This window comes from Mytilus edulis, chromosome 10 (assembly GCF_963676685.1).
Source record: "Mytilus edulis chromosome 10, xbMytEdul2.2, whole genome shotgun sequence".
Classification (NCBI taxonomy): domain Eukaryota; kingdom Metazoa; phylum Mollusca; class Bivalvia; order Mytilida; family Mytilidae; genus Mytilus; species Mytilus edulis.
Window position 1 is genome coordinate 65,681,605 of NC_092353.1, and position 23,057 is coordinate 65,704,661.

General features: G+C 32.7%; 2 protein-coding genes across 2 annotated transcripts in view; both read right to left on the reverse strand.

The window, feature by feature from the left end:
- Positions 1-478: 478 nt before the first annotated feature.
- On the reverse strand, positions 479-2,704 carry LOC139492909 (soluble scavenger receptor cysteine-rich domain-containing protein SSC5D-like). The gene is made up of 2 exons (XM_071281058.1): positions 2,698-2,704; positions 479-1,668 (listed from the first exon to the last, which is right to left on the reverse strand). Exons 1-2 carry the CDS (start codon positions 2,702-2,704, stop codon positions 479-481), a joined length of 1,197 nt encoding a protein of 398 aa, XP_071137159.1.
- Positions 2,705-6,274: 3,570 nt separating this feature from the next.
- Positions 6,275-23,057, reverse strand: part of LOC139491692 (metabotropic glutamate receptor 1-like) — a 59,832-nt gene continuing 43,049 nt past the window's right edge. Inside the window, exon 8 of the mRNA XM_071279505.1 lies at positions 6,275-7,832. Coding sequence (XP_071135606.1) covers positions 6,416-7,832 — 1,417 coding nt within the window. The 3' untranslated portion in view covers positions 6,275-6,415. The remainder of the gene's footprint in view (positions 7,833-23,057) is intronic.

Consider the following 23,057-nt stretch of genomic DNA (forward strand, 5'->3'; position numbering starts at 1 on the left):
TGTTTCGATCCTTTTGCATATCATAGTTTGACAAACTATTCCCGTATAACTAACTCCATGCAAGGTGATTTTTTCTGACATCTTCAATTTTATAAGTGTGTGGTTATTTTTCAGTAATATTGTACTGAGATCAACCCTAGTTTTTGGTTGGGTTCGTGTTGTTTATTCTTTAGTTTTCTATGTTGTGTCATGTGTACTATTGTTTTTCTGTTTGTCCTTTTCATTTTTAGCCATGGCGTTGTCAGTTTGTTTTACATTTATGAGTTTGACTGTCCCTTTGGTATCTTTCGTCCCTCTTTTGTAATAGTTATCAAAGGTGCCAGGCTTACAATTTAATTCGCCAGACGCGCGGTTTGTCTACACAAGACCCAGCAGAGACGCTCAAATCTAAATAGTTATAAAGCCAAACAAGTACAAAGTTGAAGAGCATTGAGGACCAAAAATTCCAAAATGTTGTGCCTAATTCTGATAAGGTTATCTATGCCTGGAATAAGACAATTTGGAGACGGTGATTCAAGAATAACAAGGGTGTTGTGATTGTAAGAGAATGTAGTGTTATGATTGTAAGAGAGTGATGTGTTGTGATTGCAGGATGATGCAGTGTTGTGATTGTAAGAGGATGATGAGTTGTGATTGTAAGAGGATGAGGTGTTGTGATTGTAAAAGGATGAGGTGTTGTGATTGTAAGAGGATGATGTGTTGTGTTTGTAGGAGGATGTGGTGTTGTGATTGTAAGAGGATGAGGAGTTGTGATTGTAAGAGGATGAGGTGTTGTGATTGTAAGAGAGTGTAGTGTTATGATTGTAAGAGAGTGATGTGTTGTGATTGTAGGATGATGCAGTGTTGGGATTGTAAGAGGATGATGAGTTGTGATAGTAAGAGGATGAGGTGTTGTGATTGTAAGAGGATGATGTGTTGTGTTTGTAAGAGGATGTAGTGTTGTGATTGTAAGAGGATGAGGTGTTGTGATTGTAAGAGGATGAGGTGTTGTGATTGTAAGAGGATGAGATGTTGTGATTGTAAGAGGATGAGGTGTTGTGTTTGTAAGAGAATGTAATGTTGTGATTGTAAGAGGGTGAGGTGTTGTGATTGTAACAGGATGAGGTGTTGTGATTGTAACAGAATGAGGTGTTGTGATTGTAAGAGGATGAGGTGTTGTGATTGTAAGAGGATGAGGTGATGTGATTGTAAGATGATGAGGTCTTGTGATTGTAAGAGGATGAGGTCTTGTGATTGTAACAGAATGAGGTCTTGTGATTGTAAGAGGATGAGGTGTTGCGATTGTGAGAGGATGATGTGTTGTGATTGTAAGAGAATGAGCTGTTGTGTTTGTAAGAGGATGAGGTGTTGTGATTGTGATGATTTTAAGAGGATGAGCTGTTGTGATTGTAAGAGGATGAGCTGTTGTGTTTGTAAGAGGATGAGGTGTTATGATTGTAAGAGGATGACGTGTTGTGATTGTAAGAGGATGAGGTGTTGTGCTTGTTAGAGGATCAGGTGTTGCGATTGTAAGAGGATGAGGTGTTGTGATTGTAATGATTGTAAGAGAATTACCTGTTGTGATTGTAAGAGGTGAGGTGTTGTGCTTATAAGAGGGTGAGGTGTCGTGATTGTAAGAGGATGATTTGATCCATAGAGATCGGCTGTCATTCACATTTACTTCAAAATCTGTGAAAAAATATGTTTGATTATCAAAAGGTGGAAATAATCAGAAAAAGAAGCATGTCTGTCAACATCGCTCAGTAATTGCCTCAATAATACTATCGATAAAAGTAAAATGCAGAATATTTTAAGAAAACATAAGAGGCGAGATATAACCCTATGTGAATAATAAATTTATAAATAAAAAGTGGTTGATTTATAATGGTCACATTTCAATATATCATGACAATTTGAACCATTATCTAATAAATCAGACTGTTAAAATTGAATTGCTGCTTACTTGAATATTTTCAGCTTAAAATTTGAAAAGAAGATTTATGTTAATTTTTAATCACAGTTGATCGTGAAAGATCAGGTTAATCGTTATTTGATCTTAAGAACAATGCGTGACCAGACCAGACTGTAGATCTTTTGCTTATTGTCGAAGGTCGTATAGTGACTTTTAGTTACTTACATCTACATCTTTTGCTATCTGCATTGGCAATCGTACCAGATCTTCTTAGTTATATATTATTCATCATAAAATGAAAAAAAAAACAACTATATTTATTTTGAATTCTTTTACCAATTGATTGAAGTGTGTGATATCGAAATGAGAACGCAAATGAATGGTTTGTTTGTTGTCGGGTTTTTTTTTTTGGGGGGGGGGTATACACGTCCAAATATGTGACAAATAAAACAGATGTTCTCCATCAGATAACATATGGTTATTTAAGGCTGAAGGTTTGGATCCATTAAAACGTTTAATCTCGCTGCAAATGTTTGCACCTGTCCTAAGTCAGGAATCTGATGTACAGTAATTGTCGTTTGTTTATGTAATTTATACGTGTTTCTCGTTTCTCGTTTTTTTTAATTTTATATAGATTAAATCGTTGGTTTTCCCGTTTGAATGGTTTTACACTAGTTACTTTGGGGCCCTTTATAGCTTGTTGTTCGGTGTGAGCCAAGGCTCCGTGTTGAAGGCCGTACATTGACCTATAATGGTTTACTTTTTTAAAATTGTTATTTGGATGGAGTTGTCTCATCGGCACTCACACCACATCTTCCTATATCTATTTACACTATAATTGATTTATATACTTCGTCTGAAATAAGATATAGCCCAACAATGTTAGAACATTTGAGCTAACAAACTTTTGTTCTTTCACTCAGTAAGATTCGAATCCCTTCTTTAATGACAGCATTGCAATAATTGACTCAGTTACATTTACATCTGTACTAAGTGTTTTAGTTTTTGTTAGTGCTTTCTAAAATAAATTTCATGTTGTTTCACCACTGGCCAAGATTAGGGGGAGGATTATGTGCATAAATGAATTTGGGTTTATTCGCAATTTGTTTTTTGCAGTGTTTGATACTGATAATAGTTTTAACACATCTATGTATTGACTCCATCCATGTGCTTGATTGCCTACTTCGCTATTCAAAGAGAATAGATTTCAATAAATGGAACAGCATATAGCAATATAAAAGAAACAAGATGTGAATTATTCTTTAACTTCCGTGACTTCATGCATGAAATCGGATTGGCAGGTAATTATCTTTTATCTTTTATAAAACATTTTAAACTCAAAACCCAAAACAATTCGATTCAAAATGACAGTTAACTTTCTCACAATGCGTATTAAAATTAGATTACAATGCAATCTTTCTTTAGAATATTTCCCATTTGTTTAATCAAGTTGATTATATGGTTTTATGTTTTGACGGAATTCTTTAGTTTCAAGTATAAGAATATGGTTTCAGAGGTCAGAAATCGCTTTTAACACGACTTAATATTTTACGTTGATGGCTCAAAAAATCTCTCTAAACAATGTAATATAACTTACTTTGTTATATTACATAGGTTATTTATTTAAATTTTAATGCTATATATCAAGTTTAAAAGACACAGAGAGAATATAGTGCATTTATTCATTACAAAAAACACCAGCACGCACTAGAGACAATATTAAAATTTAAGGGAACCACATTTCTCTTCATTAGAATGTCTATCATAATAATAAAAACATCTAACATGCTTCGTGTAGGATTCTGGATAAATAATGACTTTCCAACAACTGATTATAAAAGGATATGGATTGGCTTTACAGAATAGAGACATCATTACGGACAAAAAGATAAACATTAGAGAATAATGGGGGGGGGGGGGGGGGGGGTTTGATATATGAATAACATAAAAAAAAAAGGGCAAAATAAATGAAGAATAGAGAAAAAATACTGTACAAAATTAAAGAATAAAGAAATAAAGGACCCTCTTTTAAAGTCTCTTATCAATAAAATATGTATGTTAATAATTTTTTCCTGGATGTCCCCCCAAACAAACAGCATAAACAAAGTGAAAAAAGTGGTTGGGGTATATATCAGCATAACATGTTTAAATGGAATAAGAATTACATTAAATATGAGTCAACCGTAATATGACTAAGTCCGAGGTACTTTTGAAAAAAATATCGCAAAATGAAACTTTTAATACCGTACGAATATGTATTCTAGTATTTTGTAAAGAAAAACAATTGAGTTTGATACATAGAAAAACTCTTATATTTTTATCACTATATTACTTAGTATAATGATTTTACCTCGGCAATTATATCAATCTTCAAATAGAAATTTTTGATGTAATATATAAATCATTTAAAAAGTAAATTCTATATATTTTATACAAGAAGCTTTAATTTCCTTGAATGGAAATGTGAGTTAATGTTCATGTTAAAATTATGTGCGTCTTCACTGAGAGGACCTGACAAACTGTAATTGCGTGATATTGTTATTTGTGTTAGGCGTTGATAAATTTTTGCGATCCGCAGTGTATTGTGAGTACAACATTTTCTATAACTCTTATGCTGTCCCTTTGGTATCTTTCGTCCCTCTTTTATGCGATATATATCCTTTATCTGACCTCTTGATTATTCTATCAACATGTGTTTCGTAAATACAAACTGTTTCATTGGTCAAAAGAGAGGCGAGCGATACCTCAGTCGAAAAACAACTGACAACGCCATGGTAAGAATGAAACAGACCAAAAAGACATACAACAGTATAAAAACACAACATAATAATTAAAAGACCTAGCAACACTAACCCTACCAAAACAGGGGATGATGTCAGGTATCCCAGGAGGATAATCAGATCCTGCTACACATGTTGCACCCTTTGTGTTGATTATATAAGTACAAACTAACTCGTATGACAAATTTACCAAGGGGTGATTTCAACCTCACATCTTGGAACTCTTGGTTGGATAGCTTCCTTGTGAGCAGCGAGGAAATTATAATAAGAAATGCAAGCCCTGGAATAATGTATCACCTAGGAAATTTATGGTCCGTATGCAGGCGCTGCTAGAATGTTGCTACATAGAAATGGAGAGTTCACAATTGGGAAGCTGAACTCATCTCATTTGTGATAAAGTTTTGTTTTCAACTAATCCTCATTGTCAATTTCTAGATGTTAGTCAAGATATGAGGCTGCCAACTGTTATTGTTATATCCTGTTTCTGAAGTTTGTTGGGATATATATAGATGCGTTCAACATATTCATCAATCATTGATTTTTTTTAGTCAGAACACATCATATATACATCGGAAAGGAGAGGACCACACTGCCAATTGTTTGTTGAAAAACACATCCTTATAAACGTAACAAAAATGTTGTCACTCACGAAATCACGCATCTTGATAATGTCAGTTTAAGGTTTTTTTTTTGCTTGAATCAAAGAGAATTTTTACGAAGTACAATTTATCTCTCCCTAAAATAATATATGTATTTTCTATTTTTGCTATTCTTTTTATGAAACAAAGCAAGACCATCACGATCTTTCAAGTTTTATTTTAGTTTGTAAATTACTAATTGTGCAAATTGACTGAAGGAAGAATGGTTATATTATAACACTTTTAAGCTTATAAATTAGTGTAACACATTTAGGAATGTTTTCTTATATGTAAGTATATGCCTCTCATTCACCATGTATGTACGTTTCCATTATATAATCATTATTGTTTTGTTTAAAAAGTGTTTTTCGTTATTAATGTGTAAAGTTCATGTACAAAATGTAATTAAAAAAAAATCTAATTTCAAACTGTTTTAGATTAATTTTGAATGATGTGTTTCCCTCAGTTCGTAACCCGGATTTGCTTTTTTCTCAATCGATTTATGAATTTTGAACAGCGATATACAACTGTTGCCTTTACTATTCATATTGTGTTTTCCATCTGATACTGGTTGATTTGGATTACTAAACGAATTCAGTTTATGTATTGTGGTTTCAAATGTACATGATTTACAGAAGACAATTACGTATCATTCTCATTGTTTTTATTTTCTTCTTTTGTCTATTTAACATCAGACTCTGACTCCTTTTTAATTGAGTTATACAGTGCGTATCGCGGTGCATTTGTTTATTCTACATTAGTTAGAGGTAACGGAGGAGGCTTGATATATCATAAAACTTGTTTAACCCAGCCGCATTTTTGAGCCTGTCCCAAGTCAGAAACCTCTAGTATTTGTTAGTATGTTTTTTTCTTCTAAATTTTGGTTTTAGAGTTTAATAAGTCTGAAAACTATTTCAACATATATCTACGCTCCAGTCCAAGTTGTAAAGAACGGTCGAAGAAAATTGTGAATACTAAAAAGTCTTTATAGATGGAAAAAAATAAAAATTATCCCAGTTTCATATACCTACAATATGACGAGAGAAAAAAACATATCTTTAGGAATATAAGATAAAATAATGAATGACGTAATTAACAAAACAGGCTCATACTTGACTGGATTTGATTGATGATATGTCGAGTTCTATGCCGCGTTTTTTCATGTATGTTTTGAAAGATAACATAGAAGCATTGTCTGTATCACTCTTTGTTTCAGACGGAGTTCTAACTTTTCCTAAAAACGCTTGCACGTTATAACTGTCTTCACAATCACTTAGTAAATATCCTTCTTTCGATGATTCTTTACCATTGTCAATATTGTGTCTTTTTAAAGTTGATGACTGGCTATCAGAAGGAGTCAGTGACTGCGAACCCAAAGAACTTGCTAACTCGTTTGAATAATATACAGGTGATGAACTGCTACCGTATATTAAAGATGGATGTTGTGTGATTTGAAAATTTTCATTTTCTGCAATGGATTCGTTGTTCTGGTATGTATATGATTTAGGAGACTGACGTCGGTTGGTTTTTATTATTTTAGAACTACAAGGACTAAAATGGTCTTGTGAACTAGCATCCGGTTGATAATTGCCGGACATAACATTGTTTAAATTGGTATGTTGGTGTTCTCTTTGCTTTATATCAGTGTCTTTTATTCGTCTTGCATATAATGCACTAGACGTTGGTTGAAGCAAAAATGAGACACACTCGTCTGTTTCTTGTTTTCCAGAATTGTAATTTACCGGCAAATGTTCTTTAGTTGATTGTGACTTCTTTTTCTTTTGATCAAGGAAAAACCCTTGATTGGCATCTTTTACTTTGTTCATATGATGGAGATACAGTTCTGTCTTTTCATTACTTGAGACTTCCAGTGGTGCGTATAAAAGTAAATTTTCTCCATTAGAATGTTTTCCCTTGTTGTTTGCTGACTGATAACTGTTTGGACAATCGTCATACATTAGTTTACAACTTTCTTCTTCGTTGGTAAGTAGTGGACTTGTATCGTCACTTTGTGAAGTCTTACTGCACATTTGTCGTCTTTCTTGTGCACTAGAAGGAGGATGTGATAAAAATATCTCATCGCTGTTAATTGAACTTTCAGAGTCATGTCTACCATGTCTCAGATGTTCTAACGGTTGATTAGATAACTTTCGATGAAGTATCCCGTCCGAAGAAACATAAGCATGGAAAAGATCTTGATCAGTTTGAGATTCGGAATCTTGACGATGATTTCCACTATTTCCGTTTTTACGTTTTTCACTACTCTGACGAGAGCCGTCTTTTGAACTGATTGTACTAAGTCTACCATCATCGTCTTCGGACTTTGAATTTTCGTTACGACTCCATGGAAATTTCTTTTTTTCATTTGTTACGTATACATGTGTCGAATCATGACGACTAAGTTTAAAATTTGGCGGAAGTGTTGCAGTCTGTTCTCGTTCATGTGAATGGGGCTTCAGCTTTCCAAATATGGACCTTTTCCTAAATACCGTATTTCCAGTTTTATCAAACAGTTTTTTGTCTCTGTAAAATATATACAATTACAAGTAAATATTTCAATTTCATCAAACATACATCTTCTTTAATGTATTTGTTTCATGTATTTATTTACAGCAGGTTGTGTTACTGATAGTCTCTGTCAGCACAACCTTTTGAAAATTTGTGTCCTTAATGCTCTTCAACTTTGTACTTGTTTGGCTCTATAAATGTTTTGATCTGAGCGTCACTGATGAGTCTTATGTAGACGAAACTCGCGTCTGGCGTATTAAATTATAATCCTGGTAGTTGTGTTTTTGGAGTTGATTCACGTAAACTGATGATGGTGCAATTTATGTAAGGCAATGATTGTTTCAAATATCTGACATTTTAAAACTAGTTTCAATGACAAGAACATTGGTTCCGACAGTTGATATATTGCGGGCATTGCTTCATGAATTGTTTGAAGACAAACTAAATGAAGCTTATCGAGCCAATGTTCAGTGGTTGTCGTCTGTTTGTGTAGTTCATAAGTGTTTCTCGTTTCCCGTTTTTCCCGATTGAATGGTCTTACACTAGTAATTTTTGGAGCCTTTTATAGCTTGCTGTTCGATGTGAACCAAGGCTCCGTGTTGAAGGTCGTATCTTGACCTATTATGCTTTACTTTTATAATTTTTTACTTGAATGGAGAGTTGTCTCATTGGCCCTCATACCACATCTCCCTAAATCTTTAAACAGTCTAATGAGAAGGTTATATACGGCATGCATTTGTTTATGTTTGATTGAGGAAAGCATTCATTTTAATTCATCTTGTTATATTTGTTATTCTCGTGGTGTTTTGTCTGATGCTTGGTCCGTTTCTGTGTGTGTTACGTTTCGGTGTTATGTCGTTGTTCTCCTCTTATATTTAATGCGTTTCCCTCGGTTTTAGGTTGTTACCCCGATTTTGTTTTTTGTCCCTGGATTTATGAGTTTTGAACAGCGGTATAGTACTGTTGCCTTTATTTAAGACATTTTAAAATTAGAATAATATCATATTGAACACTCCACAAATTAGCTTTCAAAGAGATATGAATACCTTAGTAAAAACAATATATATTTGACATTATGTCTAAAACCCACTTATCATTTCCTGAATTCTTACTTCAGCAGGGTATTCATTCGAAAATTCAAAATTTAATAAGAAGAACACATGTAATGCTACAATTCAAAGAAATTGGAATGATTTTGCTCATATCCATAACAGCAAAATATGTATTTTAAGGTTATTTATTATGTAAGGTATTAGTGTCGGAATCAATTTTTGGTACAATATTACAAATTTAAGATATTAAAAAAAACTATTGGTATTTGTTTTTTGTATCTAAATTACAAAATGAGCAGACGAACGCCATCGAGACAGCAACGCGTCAAAACATAAAAACAAATTAGCCTGTAACAATAAATCAACAACGCATCAACATATATAACCAAACATGAATTACATGGATTGAAATAACACCAGGACAAATTTGCCCTACCTCCTTGTTATCTTGTTTACTGATTGATTTTTTATTGCTATATAATTGGTAAGTAGACCAAAAATAATTCAAAAGAGTCATTTTGAAAATAAAGCAATGATATATTTGGTGATATTATGGGGACACGTGGACATTCCGCCATACAGTATAACTTTGTTTTTATTATTTTACAGTTCTTTGTATGTCAGACTTATTTTTTGTTACATTGACTTCCGATCATGTATCACATTTAATTTCATTTTAAGTGTCTACTCAGTAACAGACATTTTGCGTTTTGGTATATAATTTGAATCGATGATGATCGTGAATTTTATCTTACGTCAGAAACAATAGAAGAAGTCAATATTTAACGAGACATTCACTGGTCGTTAAATCGTTGATTTATGACTTGTCAGTTTGTTCACATTTCAAGCTGTCAGTATCTAAGACAGCTTTGCTTCTTTAATAGATATAATCAATGAATTCCAACATTTAATAGACTTTCCTTTTTCCATTGGTTTTCCTTAATTAGTGTTGTGACAGGCTAATTGTTTTGATAAACTACACTTGGGTTGAAGTATACCAAAAAAGAATTCACCAAGTTTCTTAAAAGGAATTAAGTGTCCTCTATTTAAATGCATTTTCTGATTTATACCAGTAAAAGTTGGTAAATCAGATGTTCAAAGATGATATTAATCAACTTATCGTGAAATATTAACCTTAAATGAACAATATATAGCGCTATAAAACCAGGTTCAATTCACCATTTTCTCTATTTGAAAATGCCTGTAACAAGTCAGGAATATGACAGTTGTTGTCTATTCGTTTGATGTATTTTATCATTTGATTTTGCCATTTGATTATTGACTTTCCGTTTTGAATTTTCCTCGGAGTTAAGTATTTTTGTGAATTTACTTTTATTTAACATGTGTGGTCAACACTACGACAAGAAGATACTTTTGGGTTTGAAATACTAGTAGTTGCTAACCATGTACATTTAAAAAAATTAACAATGTAAAAAATACTATACGTCTAGTGATTAACTACCTGGTATGGTTCTACAAGGACAATTGAAAGATGTTTTAATGGGCGTCCGATGTTCTTTCGACTAGCTGGGAAGAAAAAATATTTCACGAGGAATTTATTTTACGTAAAAACCACACGATTAGTTTGGTTTGTGCTCAAATTTGTCGTCGTCATATGCGTGTTAAATTGAATGGTTTAAAAGTATTGCAACAGGGTTATGTTTCATATTTTGATTGTGATTTTTTTTCTTTTTTCAATCAATTAACATATTAATGACAGTTAATAAATAAAAGTCAATTCTCAGTTACTAGAGTAAATATCGGTATTTCGAAAATCATTTCCCAAAGCAGCATCAGATCTAAAAAAAAAAGGTTGTTTACTATTCTCAGTTTCCAACAATAATAACAGAATAATGGAAAAAGTGTAATAAAGTATCTTTCTAAACAATAACAAGTTAGATCATTTTTATAATATCTAAGTGAAGAGTAGCTGTTAGATATGAAGTTAACACGATTTGCTGTAGAGCATTCATTAGTTCAATGTAAAGTATGTGATGTATCAGAATACCATAATACGTCCTACGTAAATCGCTGAATGTCGTTATAATAGCAATGCACACTAGTCGTTAGGTGTCTCAATACTAGGAACCAACACTAATCGTTGGGTGTCGTAAGGGTGTCGTAATACTAGGAACCCCAAACTAATTGTTTCGGTCGTAATATTAGGAACCCACACTAAAAGTTGATTATCATAATACAAAGAACCCACGCCAATCACTGGATGTCGTAATACTAGGAACCCACTTCAATCGTAGGATGTTGTTATTCTAGGAACCCATGCCAATCGTTGGGTGTTGTAAAACTAGGAACCCCCGCCAACCGCTGGTTGTCGTTATACGAGGGCCCAACGCCAATCACTGGGTGTCGTAATACTAGGAACCAACTCCAATCGTTGGTTGTTGTTATACTAGGAATCCACTCCAATTATTGGGTCTCGTTATATTAGAAACCCATGCATATCGCTGAGTGTAGTAATAAAAAAAGGAACCCACGCGAATCGCTTGGTGTCGAAATACTAGGAACCCACTCCAATTGTTGGGTTTCGTCATATTAGGAACCCATGCAAATCGCTTGGTGTTGTAATACTAAAACCCACCCCTATCGCAGGGTGTCATAAAACTAGAAACCTACATTTATCGTTAGTTGTCGTAATACTAGGAACCCGCGCCAATCGTTAGTTGTCGTAATACTACGGAATCCACTCCAATTGTTGGGTTTCGTAATAAAAATAGAAACTCACAAAGAATTTGTTGTTTCTTGTGTGCTATTATTTGTCTGTTTGTCTTTTTCATTTTTAGCCATGCTTTGTCAGTTTTTTTTTCGATCTATGAGTTTGACTGTCCCTCCCTAAGACAAGATACGTGTATCTACGTTGGTCATTCTTTTTTTATGAAACAAAGCAACATCAACTTTTTCAATTCGTCTTTTAGTTTGGAATGGAAAATACTTGTGTAAAGTGTAGAAATGTCAAATGTTTTAATACTATTGCAAGATGAAAGAGTCTTAGATAGTATGTACTCTAAAAGATCTTTGGATCTTTTTAGTATCCACATCTGATTCAGGCCACCTCTAAAATAGGCTAACATGTTTAAACCCGCCACATTCTCTACGTATGTGCCTGTCCCAAGTCAGGAGCCTGTAAAACAGTGTTAATCGTTTGTTTATGTGTTACATATTTGTTTTTCGTTCATATTTGTACATAAATGAGGCCATTTGTTTTCTCGTTTGAATTGATTTACATAGTCATTTCGGAGCCTTTTAGATCTGACTATGCGGTATGGTCTTTGTTCATTGTTGAAGGCCGTACAGTGACCTATAGTTGTTAATTTCTGTGTCATTGTGGTCTGTTGTGAAGATTTGTCTCATTGACAATCATACAACATATAATGTACGCTTATGTAGTTTAGGCATCCAATACAGTGATGGAAGATCAAGTTCTTGTCTTTGGTTGACATTCGAACAGTCGCTGAGTGTCGTTATACTAAGAAGTTCCACCAATCGAAGAGTGTCGTAAAGTTATTGTATTGACTTAACATAGAATTATCATACTCTAGAAGCGACTATCTAAACAATGTCAAGGAAACAGATGCGCGTTCTGATAGTTTTGCAATAATGGCATCATGACGTGAAACACGTATAGATGTTATAGAAAATGAAATACAATATAAATGATCCATGATTTTCATATCACAATTACCAAGTCATCGACAAAAAAAAATCCACCTACATAATTTATACAGCACCACAAAGTTTCAGGTTACAATATCTCCGACAATGTACAATGTCTATAGTTTGTCAATAAAGTAGTTATAGTAAATTAGTTCCTTAGACAATTTATATTGTTTCTAGCTTATTTATCTCATGAACTTTTTGCCTTTATTTGATATTAGCGGAGATAAAACTATTTCTCTTTATAAATGAAACTGTCATTTTTAGTATGCGATTATCTTGATCAATAATGATTTACTAACCATGCGAGGATGGATATGAAATAAGCATACAAATAATAACTAGTTAAACAAACGCATATCAAAGCCATATATAGGATAGACGATTATTCTGAATGTCCAGATCATTACAAATGATCTTACTAAGAAAACAGTCTCATTAGTGTTCTATTTGGTGAAAAGTATATTATACCGTATTTCCGAAATGAAAACAAATTGTAAAACCTTTAAAATGGTAATTTTAGAAGAATTTTAACAAAATATAATTATGTCCTTCTGACAGAGTCTCAGCAAAGCTTTACACATACTTGTATAATTTTAATACCTTTCAAAATGGTTTCCAACGAAATATATACAGTAACGCTGAACAACGGCAATGTAAACAGAAACGCTGAACAACGTATATGTAAGCGGCAATAAGTGAAATTAGGCAAGTTTAAATCCTAGGCAGTAAGCCAATTGCCAATTATGTTGGGCATTAGTCTTAAATCATAAGATTTAAACTTAAATCCTGAATGTTAATGCCTAAATTGAAAATGAGAGTAAATAAAAAGAAATGTATCCAGAGTGAAAATATATTCTGTACATAATGAAATAATATGAACTGAAGTTTTTAAATGTCAATGAACTGAAATATAGCCATTAGTAAAAAATTGATAACAAAATTCATTGATATTACGTTATGTGTTAATTTACGGATAGTTGTTTCATTGGCCATCATACCAAATCTCTTTATTTTAGAATTGTATTGAAATTTATTTGTTATTAGTATAAATTTGAATATAACCAAATGCAACATAAAAATGCTGTTTTTTTTGGATACCACAAATTGTGAAAACAACAATTATATTAGAAGCCACCTTTGAAAAGCAATTTTGATGTAAGAGCTCTAGCAACATAAAATTTTGTGTGTGATCTTTGTTCACCATAAAACAAAATAGTTTCCATCGGACTTTGATTCAAAATCCATTAAATCAACCCTTCCTCTTTATATTACTCTTGAGATGAAAATAGGCTTGACTACTGCGCTTTTTAACCTGTTACACAAAGGAAGAAATAGTATAATGGAATCATGGAATGGTTTGCAAAGCCGTTATTAATTGTTTTCTTTATTATACGATCTACAATGAGCATAGGCCACTATGACCTTTTCTTTGTGTGTTTAACCAAAATACCATACAGTTCCTTTAGAAAAGAATATCAACTTTAGAATCTTCCTCGTCATTCTTGTTTACTTAAGTATCTATCAAAACTCTAATGGTAAAGATGTCAAACTATTTTTAGTTGTAATAGTCTAGTCTTCTTTTCTGGCCCAGAAGTTTAATATTTGCCAAATGATCATCCTACTTTTGCCTTGGGTATTTGTTATTTGTTTTCACGTATATGAATTTATATTCCGCAAAGGTTCAAGAATTTTTTTTATCTCTTAAATAATAATAATCAAAATTAAGAATTGAAAAAAACTAAATAGGTATTTAAGAAAAATTATACATTCTGACATTCAACAAAACTGATGATAAGATAATGTGACTGGCAAACATGTATTTTTATAGTCTATTTGTGACCATTTCAAACAAGGACGATTAATTTATAGGGTTTTTTCTTGAAATAACTTTCAGATAGATTATCAATTCCCCCTTTTTCTATGAGACACAATTACTAGTTTAAAACAACTACTTTTGCAATACCAAAAAGTAAAAACGAATAAGTTCTGCTTTGAATACAAACAAATTAAAGATCTTTTAAATAAATGTATATCAATTTGTGGAATATGAAATCATGTTTGGCAATAAGTTGAATAATCTTCATCAGATTTAAGAAAATAAGCTCAATGCCTGGAAATATCAGGCAATAACTGAATTCCTAAGTGTAAGTCTATTGCTTAGGATTTAAACTGTATGCATAATTTCACTAATTGCCGCTAGCATATATATATATATATATATATATATATATATCAAGAAAAGCTGAACAACAATTATGTATACAGTTAAACTGAAAACGGCAATGTATACAGTAACGCTAAACTACGGCAATATAAACATTAACGCTTAACAAAGGTAGTATATACATTAGGCAGCCCAACACCAATATACACTGAAACGCTGAACAACGGTTATGTATACAGAAACGCTGAACAATGGTTATTCTTCGGTAACGCTAAACAACGGCAATATATATAGAGTAACACTGAACAACGGCAATATATACAGTAATGTTGAACAATTGCAAAGTATACAGAAACGCTGAACAACGGTTAAGTATACAGTAACGATGAACAACTGTAATACATACAGTAACGCTGAACAACAGCAATGCGTACAGTTAACGATGAACAATAGTTTTACTATACTATATATAAAAATATTAATTTTCGCGAACCATTTAGGTCACGGAAATTCCAAAATATGGCATCAGTAAGGAGAGTTGTGCAAATAATGTGAATACACAGAACCCCCATCCAAATTATCTTTAGCTAAAAGTATTCATCATTTTCTATTTTATATGTACTAACAACATTCCATTTTTTTATAATTTAGATTGAAATATTCCAAAATCTGAGTTAAAATCGATCGAATGCCCCAAATAAACATTGTCTGATTGGTTGAAGTACTGTGGCGTCGATGATTATCATAATAAGCCTCGATGTAAAGAATAAGCCTCGATGTAAAGCACACGCTTCACATGAATAAGGAGAGTTTTACAAATAATGTGAATACACAGATCCTCCATCCTATTTATATTTTGCTGGAAATGTTGCAGTGTTCATCATTTCTGTTTTGATTCTGCTCACAACATTCCATTTTTTCTATAATTCCGATTTAAATATGTGGAACCCGCAATAAAAATAGATGGCCTCAATGATCTAATAGCAACGCAAAAAAATCCGTTACCCTGAGTTCTACGATGTTCCATTAGCCTGGGATCCGGCCCAATCTAGCTGCACGTCGTAAGGTCAAGATTAGCCAGGATCCCAGTCTAATGTTACATAAACCAACCAAATCACACATACTGAACTTTGCGCTCAAATGTAATTCTTGGTGAAGTATACGGGTAACTTCGTTTACGAAAATTTATACACACTTTATCATTAACATATTACCTGGCTTTTGCATATTCACGTTTTTTTTATGCTGAACTGTAGTCGAATTCAATTCTATACATTTTTTTTTACATGAAGCAATAGGAGTAAGAATATTTATTTAGCGCCAATTTAACCAGCATCATCACATTGAATCAACAAAATTATTTACCGGTATTTTTGTGAAATTTCAGTTCTATAGGTTATCAATTAGAGAAATGTTGGTAAGTATTACTTATTTATGTTAAGGTTCTACTGATGTGCTTCTCTAGACCTTTTTGACGGTCCGTTTTATCCCATTTATCTCAATACTATCTCCGATGACAGGAATGTCAACTCGACCTATTCGTGTCGAAAGTGAAAATCAAATCTACAAAATGTATTTGATGAAATAATTTCTTCTTCAACGGTTCATGCATTATTTTTGTATTATTTGATAACCAATCACATTCACGTTGCATGTTTGCATGAAAATGGTTATGTACGTGTATTAGTGAATTGTAAGGGCGATGCAGCATGCGAGGTCAGTGCGCAATCACGTGACATTATTATTTGTAAACAAACATGCTCCCTCTGAATTATCCTTTCAAAGTGTTATGAATCTTTCAATCACTATGTTATGATATTTTTCTTTTTGTTTATAGGTTTGCATATCAGTAGTCCAAGTGAATTAGAAATAGTTCCGAGTTGTGTGTGTGTTTTTTTTTTTAATAGTCTTTAGAATTAGAAGGTAAGTCTACATAAGTTATATTTACATGTAACTAAAGTCTAAAAAGATGACTCCACTTTCCCTCTATATTTAAAACCCGCTTACGAATTTAAACAGCATTTGCTCCCCTTGAACGCTAATTTGCCCCTTCCCCGTCATTTCCCTTTAAATTTGCTCAAAAGTCATACTTTCAGTCCATTTACATTACCGGCTGATTTGTGATTTTACCATCTTAACTGAAATTTTCATATTTAACACATTTGACCATTCAGTATGAGTTCCCATGTTTTTTGTCTTATATGAAGGAGGTTTTAGGTCATGTTTTCCTAAACAGATATAGGAAGATGTGGTGTTAGTGCCAATGAGACAACTCTCCATCCAAATAACAATTTAAAAAGTAAACCATTATAGGTTAAAGTACGGCCTTCAACACAGAGCCTTGGCTCACACCGAACAACAAGCTATAAAGGGCCCCAAAATTACTAGTGTAAAACCATTCAAACAGGAAAACCAACGGTCTAATCTATATAAACAAAACGAGAAACACGTATATATTAAATAAACAAACGACAACAACTGTACATCAGATTCCTGACTTAGGACAGGTGCAAACCTTTGCAGCGGGATTAAACGTTTTAATGGATCCAAACCTTCTCCCTTTTTCTGAAACAATAGCATAACATCACAACATAGAAAAACATACGATAAAATATCAATTGGCAGACTTAACTCAATCAAAAAATGTATGATTACCTTATTGCTATTTGTCTGTTTGGATTGTTAAAACCACAAAATCAGATAGTGATGAATATGCAAGTTTTCAACAATCCCGAAAATTACACCTTATTTAATTAAAGCTATTTAGTCCAATCTGGGAAAAACAGTCATACACTGTATGTACAACTTCCTGTTTGGGTCATGCGACCGAAAATAAAGTTTTTTTAGTAGAGAGCTGAGGGAGGAAAAACTTTAGAAAGCGATCATCAAGAAACTTTAATAGAGTATGATCCTCTTTTTTTCAAAATTAAAATTGAAGTAAAAAATTATTTTGTTTAAAGTATTTACAATAAGTTAAAACGGGTCTCATTAAAAAGTATTGTGCAAGGTGAATTGTTTCTACGGCCCCAGATAGCTTCAACTGGATGAAAAAGTTGTGTAATTTTAGAATTTATCCGGTATGGAATAAACAGCGATTAGATGTATCGACATCCACGAAAAAATATAGGAAGTAAGATACATGTAACTCCCCTTTAGGTTTTGATAAATATTGGATATGACATTAAGAAGTTATAAAACTTTATTCTTTGAATATGTTTCTAGCGTAACATGCACGCTTAGTACTGCTTTTTATACGTCCGTCAAAGACGGGACATATTATGGTATACAAATGTCAGGTGTCTGTCTGTCTGTCCAGCATAAACATGTGGCACCGTAACTTGAGAACGACTTATCCAAATTTCATGAAACTTGATATAGTTGTTTTTTATGATGGTCACATGATGTGTATACTTTTTGGTGAAAATAAGATTAAAACTTTTTGAGTTACGGCACATTGTAACTTAAACAGGGGGGTGTTTTATTCACATGTCACACCGTATCTCAAAAACAATTCTTGATTATGGCTTAAAACTTTAAACACTTCTTAGTTACATTAATCTTAATATCTGTATACTTTTTGGTGATGATTCAAAATTTCATTTTTGAGTTATTGAGTATTTATCATGTTTTTCCAAGTCCGGATCCATAATTAGTTTCAAAAACCGGAAGTGTGCCATTTGGCCACAGACCACAATTAATTTCTCTATCATTTCTTTAGAACATTTTGTATCATTAAAACAATTGTACCATGCACTTTTGTCAAATTTTTTGTGTGTCTTATGTATAGCACTAGTCCAAAAATATATCAAAAATTCAGAAAGATTGAAGCAATCACTTTTACAAATTGAGCCAATATACATCCATACCCCTATGGACAAGTCAAGAGATGTTCAGAAAACTGTAAATATGACCTTTTTGCACTTGGACTAATCACTCATTCCATATCAAAATCAGTTTAAATACAACATCCAAAAAAATTATTTCACCTCTCATCTTTCATTTCCACCCAATGAAATCTAAGATATGAGTGGGGAAGGGAAAGAAAAAAAATTAAGGAAAAATACACTCTAATTAAAAGGAACTACATTCGTGAACAACGAAAAGCGGGTCATTAATTGTGGTCTTGGGCCATTTGCAATGTTTTTGAAGCACCTGCTGTGCAAATTTCTTGGATTTTAACCTATTTGGAATACCTTTTGACATTAATAAAATGTTTTACTGGCTTTCTATGCAAGAGGAAGCAAGAGAGAAAAAATATTAAATATTATGTCATTTATCAGAAGCCTGTGTCAAAAACAGGGTCGGTTGATAATTATTATTTTTTTTTTTTTTTGAAAGATCCAATTATTTCAAAATCTTAAGCTTGAACCTCTGCGGTCTTACAAAGTTGCCCCCTGCCGGGAATCTGGTTGTAACATGTACAACAATCAAAGATCAACCCACACTAAACTGAATGTATTTGAAAGACATCTAGAGGATGATATCAGAGGCGGATTTAGGGGGGGGGGGCTGCTTTTTGAGAAAAAATTTGGTTGCTTATATAGGGAATCACTGAATCATGACTTGAGCGAGCCCCCTCTTAGGTCAGTCACTCAGTGGGCCCCCACTTAAGAAAATTTCTGGATCCGCCACTGGATATACAGTATCTAACAGAAGATGAAAAAGGGAACAATATGGTGAATTTTACAGATTTATATTATTTCATGTACATGCATTTGAAATATATCAGAAATATTGTTCGATTTTTTTTAGTTCTAAGTTCCAAGGTGACCTAGCTTCCATTTTAGAAATCGGATTTAAATGCTAGTCTATCAGAGGGATTTTTCCTTTTAATTGGTTGTAGATATGGAATCTTATTTTACCATGAAGTCAGATTTGAGATGACTTTGGGAATGAAGATGTTGTAAAGACTGAATGTCAGTTTTAGTCTTATATACAAACATGTATGTACTTTATAATTTTAGTCTTGCATGTATATAATTATGTGTACAATACATATATCACTGATTCAGTGGCAATGGTAAATAGACACTGACAAGTCTTAGATCTATAATATTTTATAGTTTTGAATGTTTTGTCCATTGACTAAAACTAGGTGGAGGTTTGTGTGTTCTTATTTCCAACAGAGGTACACTCAACATATATCAATATGTGCATTAAGCAAATTGATAGTTGCTAGATACGGAATGATTATACAACAAGAAAGTTTTAACCTGTGTATATATACTTAAAATATGTTAAAAAAAATCATGTCTTTTTCAGGACTTCCGAATCCAACCATGTAGTATGGAATGTCGTTGAGATATGGTTTTGGTCAATGGATGTTAATGAAGGACCTGTAGTACAAAGTATATCACTGGATTTAGCTCTTTGTCTAAGTGTATTATTAAAGTACTTTGCTTTGAGCTCAGTTCATTGTTATGCAATTCATTCTTTGTGAAATAAAGATTTGACAGAAAACTCTCATGTACAAGGATTTGTCAAAGTAGTACCACCTCTATTTACAATGTAAGTATTAGGGAGATAAAAGCATTCTATTTTGATTTGAACCAAACATATTATATAAAAAAAAGAACAAATTTACCCCAGAATGCTACTCCCACTACTAGCAATATGATGCTAGGTTGTTTTAATACATCTGTAGACTGTACTGCCTACTTATGACTCGGTCCTGAGTGAAAATGGTCCTTCAACTATGAGGGAAAAAAATTATAAGGCCTATCTAGGCTTATCAATTTCGAAACTATATTTCATTGTACATATTTTAAATTTTTATACAACCACAGAAATTTTTGCAGTTGAAATACATGTAGGTATCCTGTCGTCGTCTTCCCAAGACGGGTGGTTTCCAGATAATAACTTCAGTATAAGTAAAAAGGAAGCCATTAAATTATAACATAATATTTATAATCATAAAAGGAAGCTTGGGATTGTTTTGGGGCGGTTATATATATATAGTCCCTAAGGTTTATGAATAAGGGTTCCAAAGGTGCCCAAAACAAGCATTAATCTTGTGTCAGTACAAAAAGTTGTGTATAAGTATTTCAATTGTTCTGAAACTGTACCTTAATATTTTATACCATAAGTAGAAATTTGGGGTCTATTTTGTGGGTTATGGGGCAATCAGTCGAGGAATTGAGGGCCAAAAACAAACATTTTTGTAGATTCAAGACAATAAATTGGAGTTATCTTTCTTTGTCCAGAATGGTTGTTGAATTAATATTACCTAAAACCATTGCTTTATGAAATCTTCTTTTAAAATTGGAGTTATCTTTCTCTGTCCAGAATAGTAGTTGAAACGACTTAAAATAATGCTATATATACAATATATAATACAAAATTCACTTTACTACCAACTGATAAATTTAAGCAGTCTTTAATAGCCATTCAGTGATTACAAGCACTTTGATTATCATTCTAGGGTTATCCACTTTCACAAATGGAAAAATTTCTCAAGTTTGTCTCAACTAAATTTAGTGAAATGTGTATACAATGCTTATTACCGGTACCTCTAAACTCGGTTTAAGTTCAATTTTTAGCAGCTTCACTTTTACAGTTCTTGATTTATGTACCTTTATAACGTTATATGCTAGCGGAGGCATCATCACCATGACTGTATGACATTTACACTTTAATACTTTATGATGTATTAAAATGAGTAGTTGAATAATTACTGTTGCAAACTCCATTAAAAATTTGATTTGAGATCATTTTTATACAACCGCAAAAATTGAAAACTTTTTGGTTGTACAAAGACATTCGGTTTTCGCACTCTAACTTCAGTAAAAGTAAAATAGAAATATATGAAATTTAGACACGAGATTTATGACCATGAAAGGAAGGGTGGGATTGATTTGGGGTATTTTAGTCTCAACAGTTTAGGAATAAGGGGCCAAATTAGCATTGTTCTTGGTTTTTGCTCTATAACTTAAGTATTGGTAAACAGAAATCTATGATATTTTAACATTAGGTCTATGGCCACATAAGGAGGGTTGGGATAGATTTTGGTAATTTTAGTTCCAACAGTGTAGGATTTAGGGGCCAAAAACAGGCCCCAAATAAGCATTTTTCTTGGTTTTTGAACAATAACTTTAGTATAAGTTAATAGAAATCTATAAAGGTTTATGACCACAAAAGGAAGGTTTGGATTAATTTTGGAGTTTTGGTCCCAAGGAATAAGGGGCCAAAATTAAACTTTGTTTGATTTCATCGAAAAAATGAATTACGGTATTGTGCTTCTTTGATATGCCAAATCTAACCATGTCCAAATTCTTAATTTTAGGTCCTGTTTTCTAATTGGTCTACATTAAAGTCCAAAGGGTCCAAAATTAAAATAAGCTTGATTTTAATAAAAATTGAATTCTTGGGGTTCTTTGATATGGTGAGTCTTAACATGTACTTAGATTTTTCATTATGGGCCCAGTTTTCAAGTTGGTCCAAATCGGGGTCAAAAATTATTATAAGTATTGTGCAATAGCAAGAAATTTTCAATTGCGCAGTATTCTGCAATAGCAAGAAATCTTCAATTGCACAGTATTGTTCAATAGCAAGAAATGTTCAATTGCACAGTATTGCACAATAGCAAGAAATCTCCAATTGCACAGTATTGTGCAATAGCAAGAAATTTTTAATTGCACAGTATTGCACAATAGCAAGAAATATTCAATTGCACAGGATTGTCCCGTTTTCAAATTGGTCTACATTAAGATTCAAAGGGTCAAAAATTGAACTTTGTTTCATTTCAACAAAAATTGAATTCTTAGGATTCAAACGCATTGATCTCAGCAATTTCTTCACTGTCGTTCCCTCAATAACTGCATTAAACAGTTTCTAATCATTATTCATTCGAAACCATTTTATAATACCAATGTCTCACACACAACATATTATAGTATACTGTTGTCTATCAGTCCATCATCCACACTTCAGACAATAACTAGAAAACACTTCCCCCTACTTTCAAGAAACTTTGTTGAAATGTTTATATCTATTGACATAAGCTCCACATCGATTTTATAAATTTTAGAATTTTCATTTCCATGTTATGAAGAGAGATTTTATCCTTAAAAAAAGAGCTAATTTTCCAATTTTGAACAATAACACAAAAATGCATCCATCACCTTTAATTAAACTTTGGTGAATTGTTTACACTATTGACCTAAGGTCCCTTTTGATTGTAATAAATTTCAGATTATACATTTCTGTGTTATGAATTTTTATATATGCTAAAAAAAAGAAGGGATTTTATAGTTTTTGGACACCTATAAGTGCAGGAGTTTCTGGCTACATTGAAAACCCATTGGAGGCCTTCAGCTGTTGTCTACTCTATGGTTGGGTTGTTGTCACTTTGAC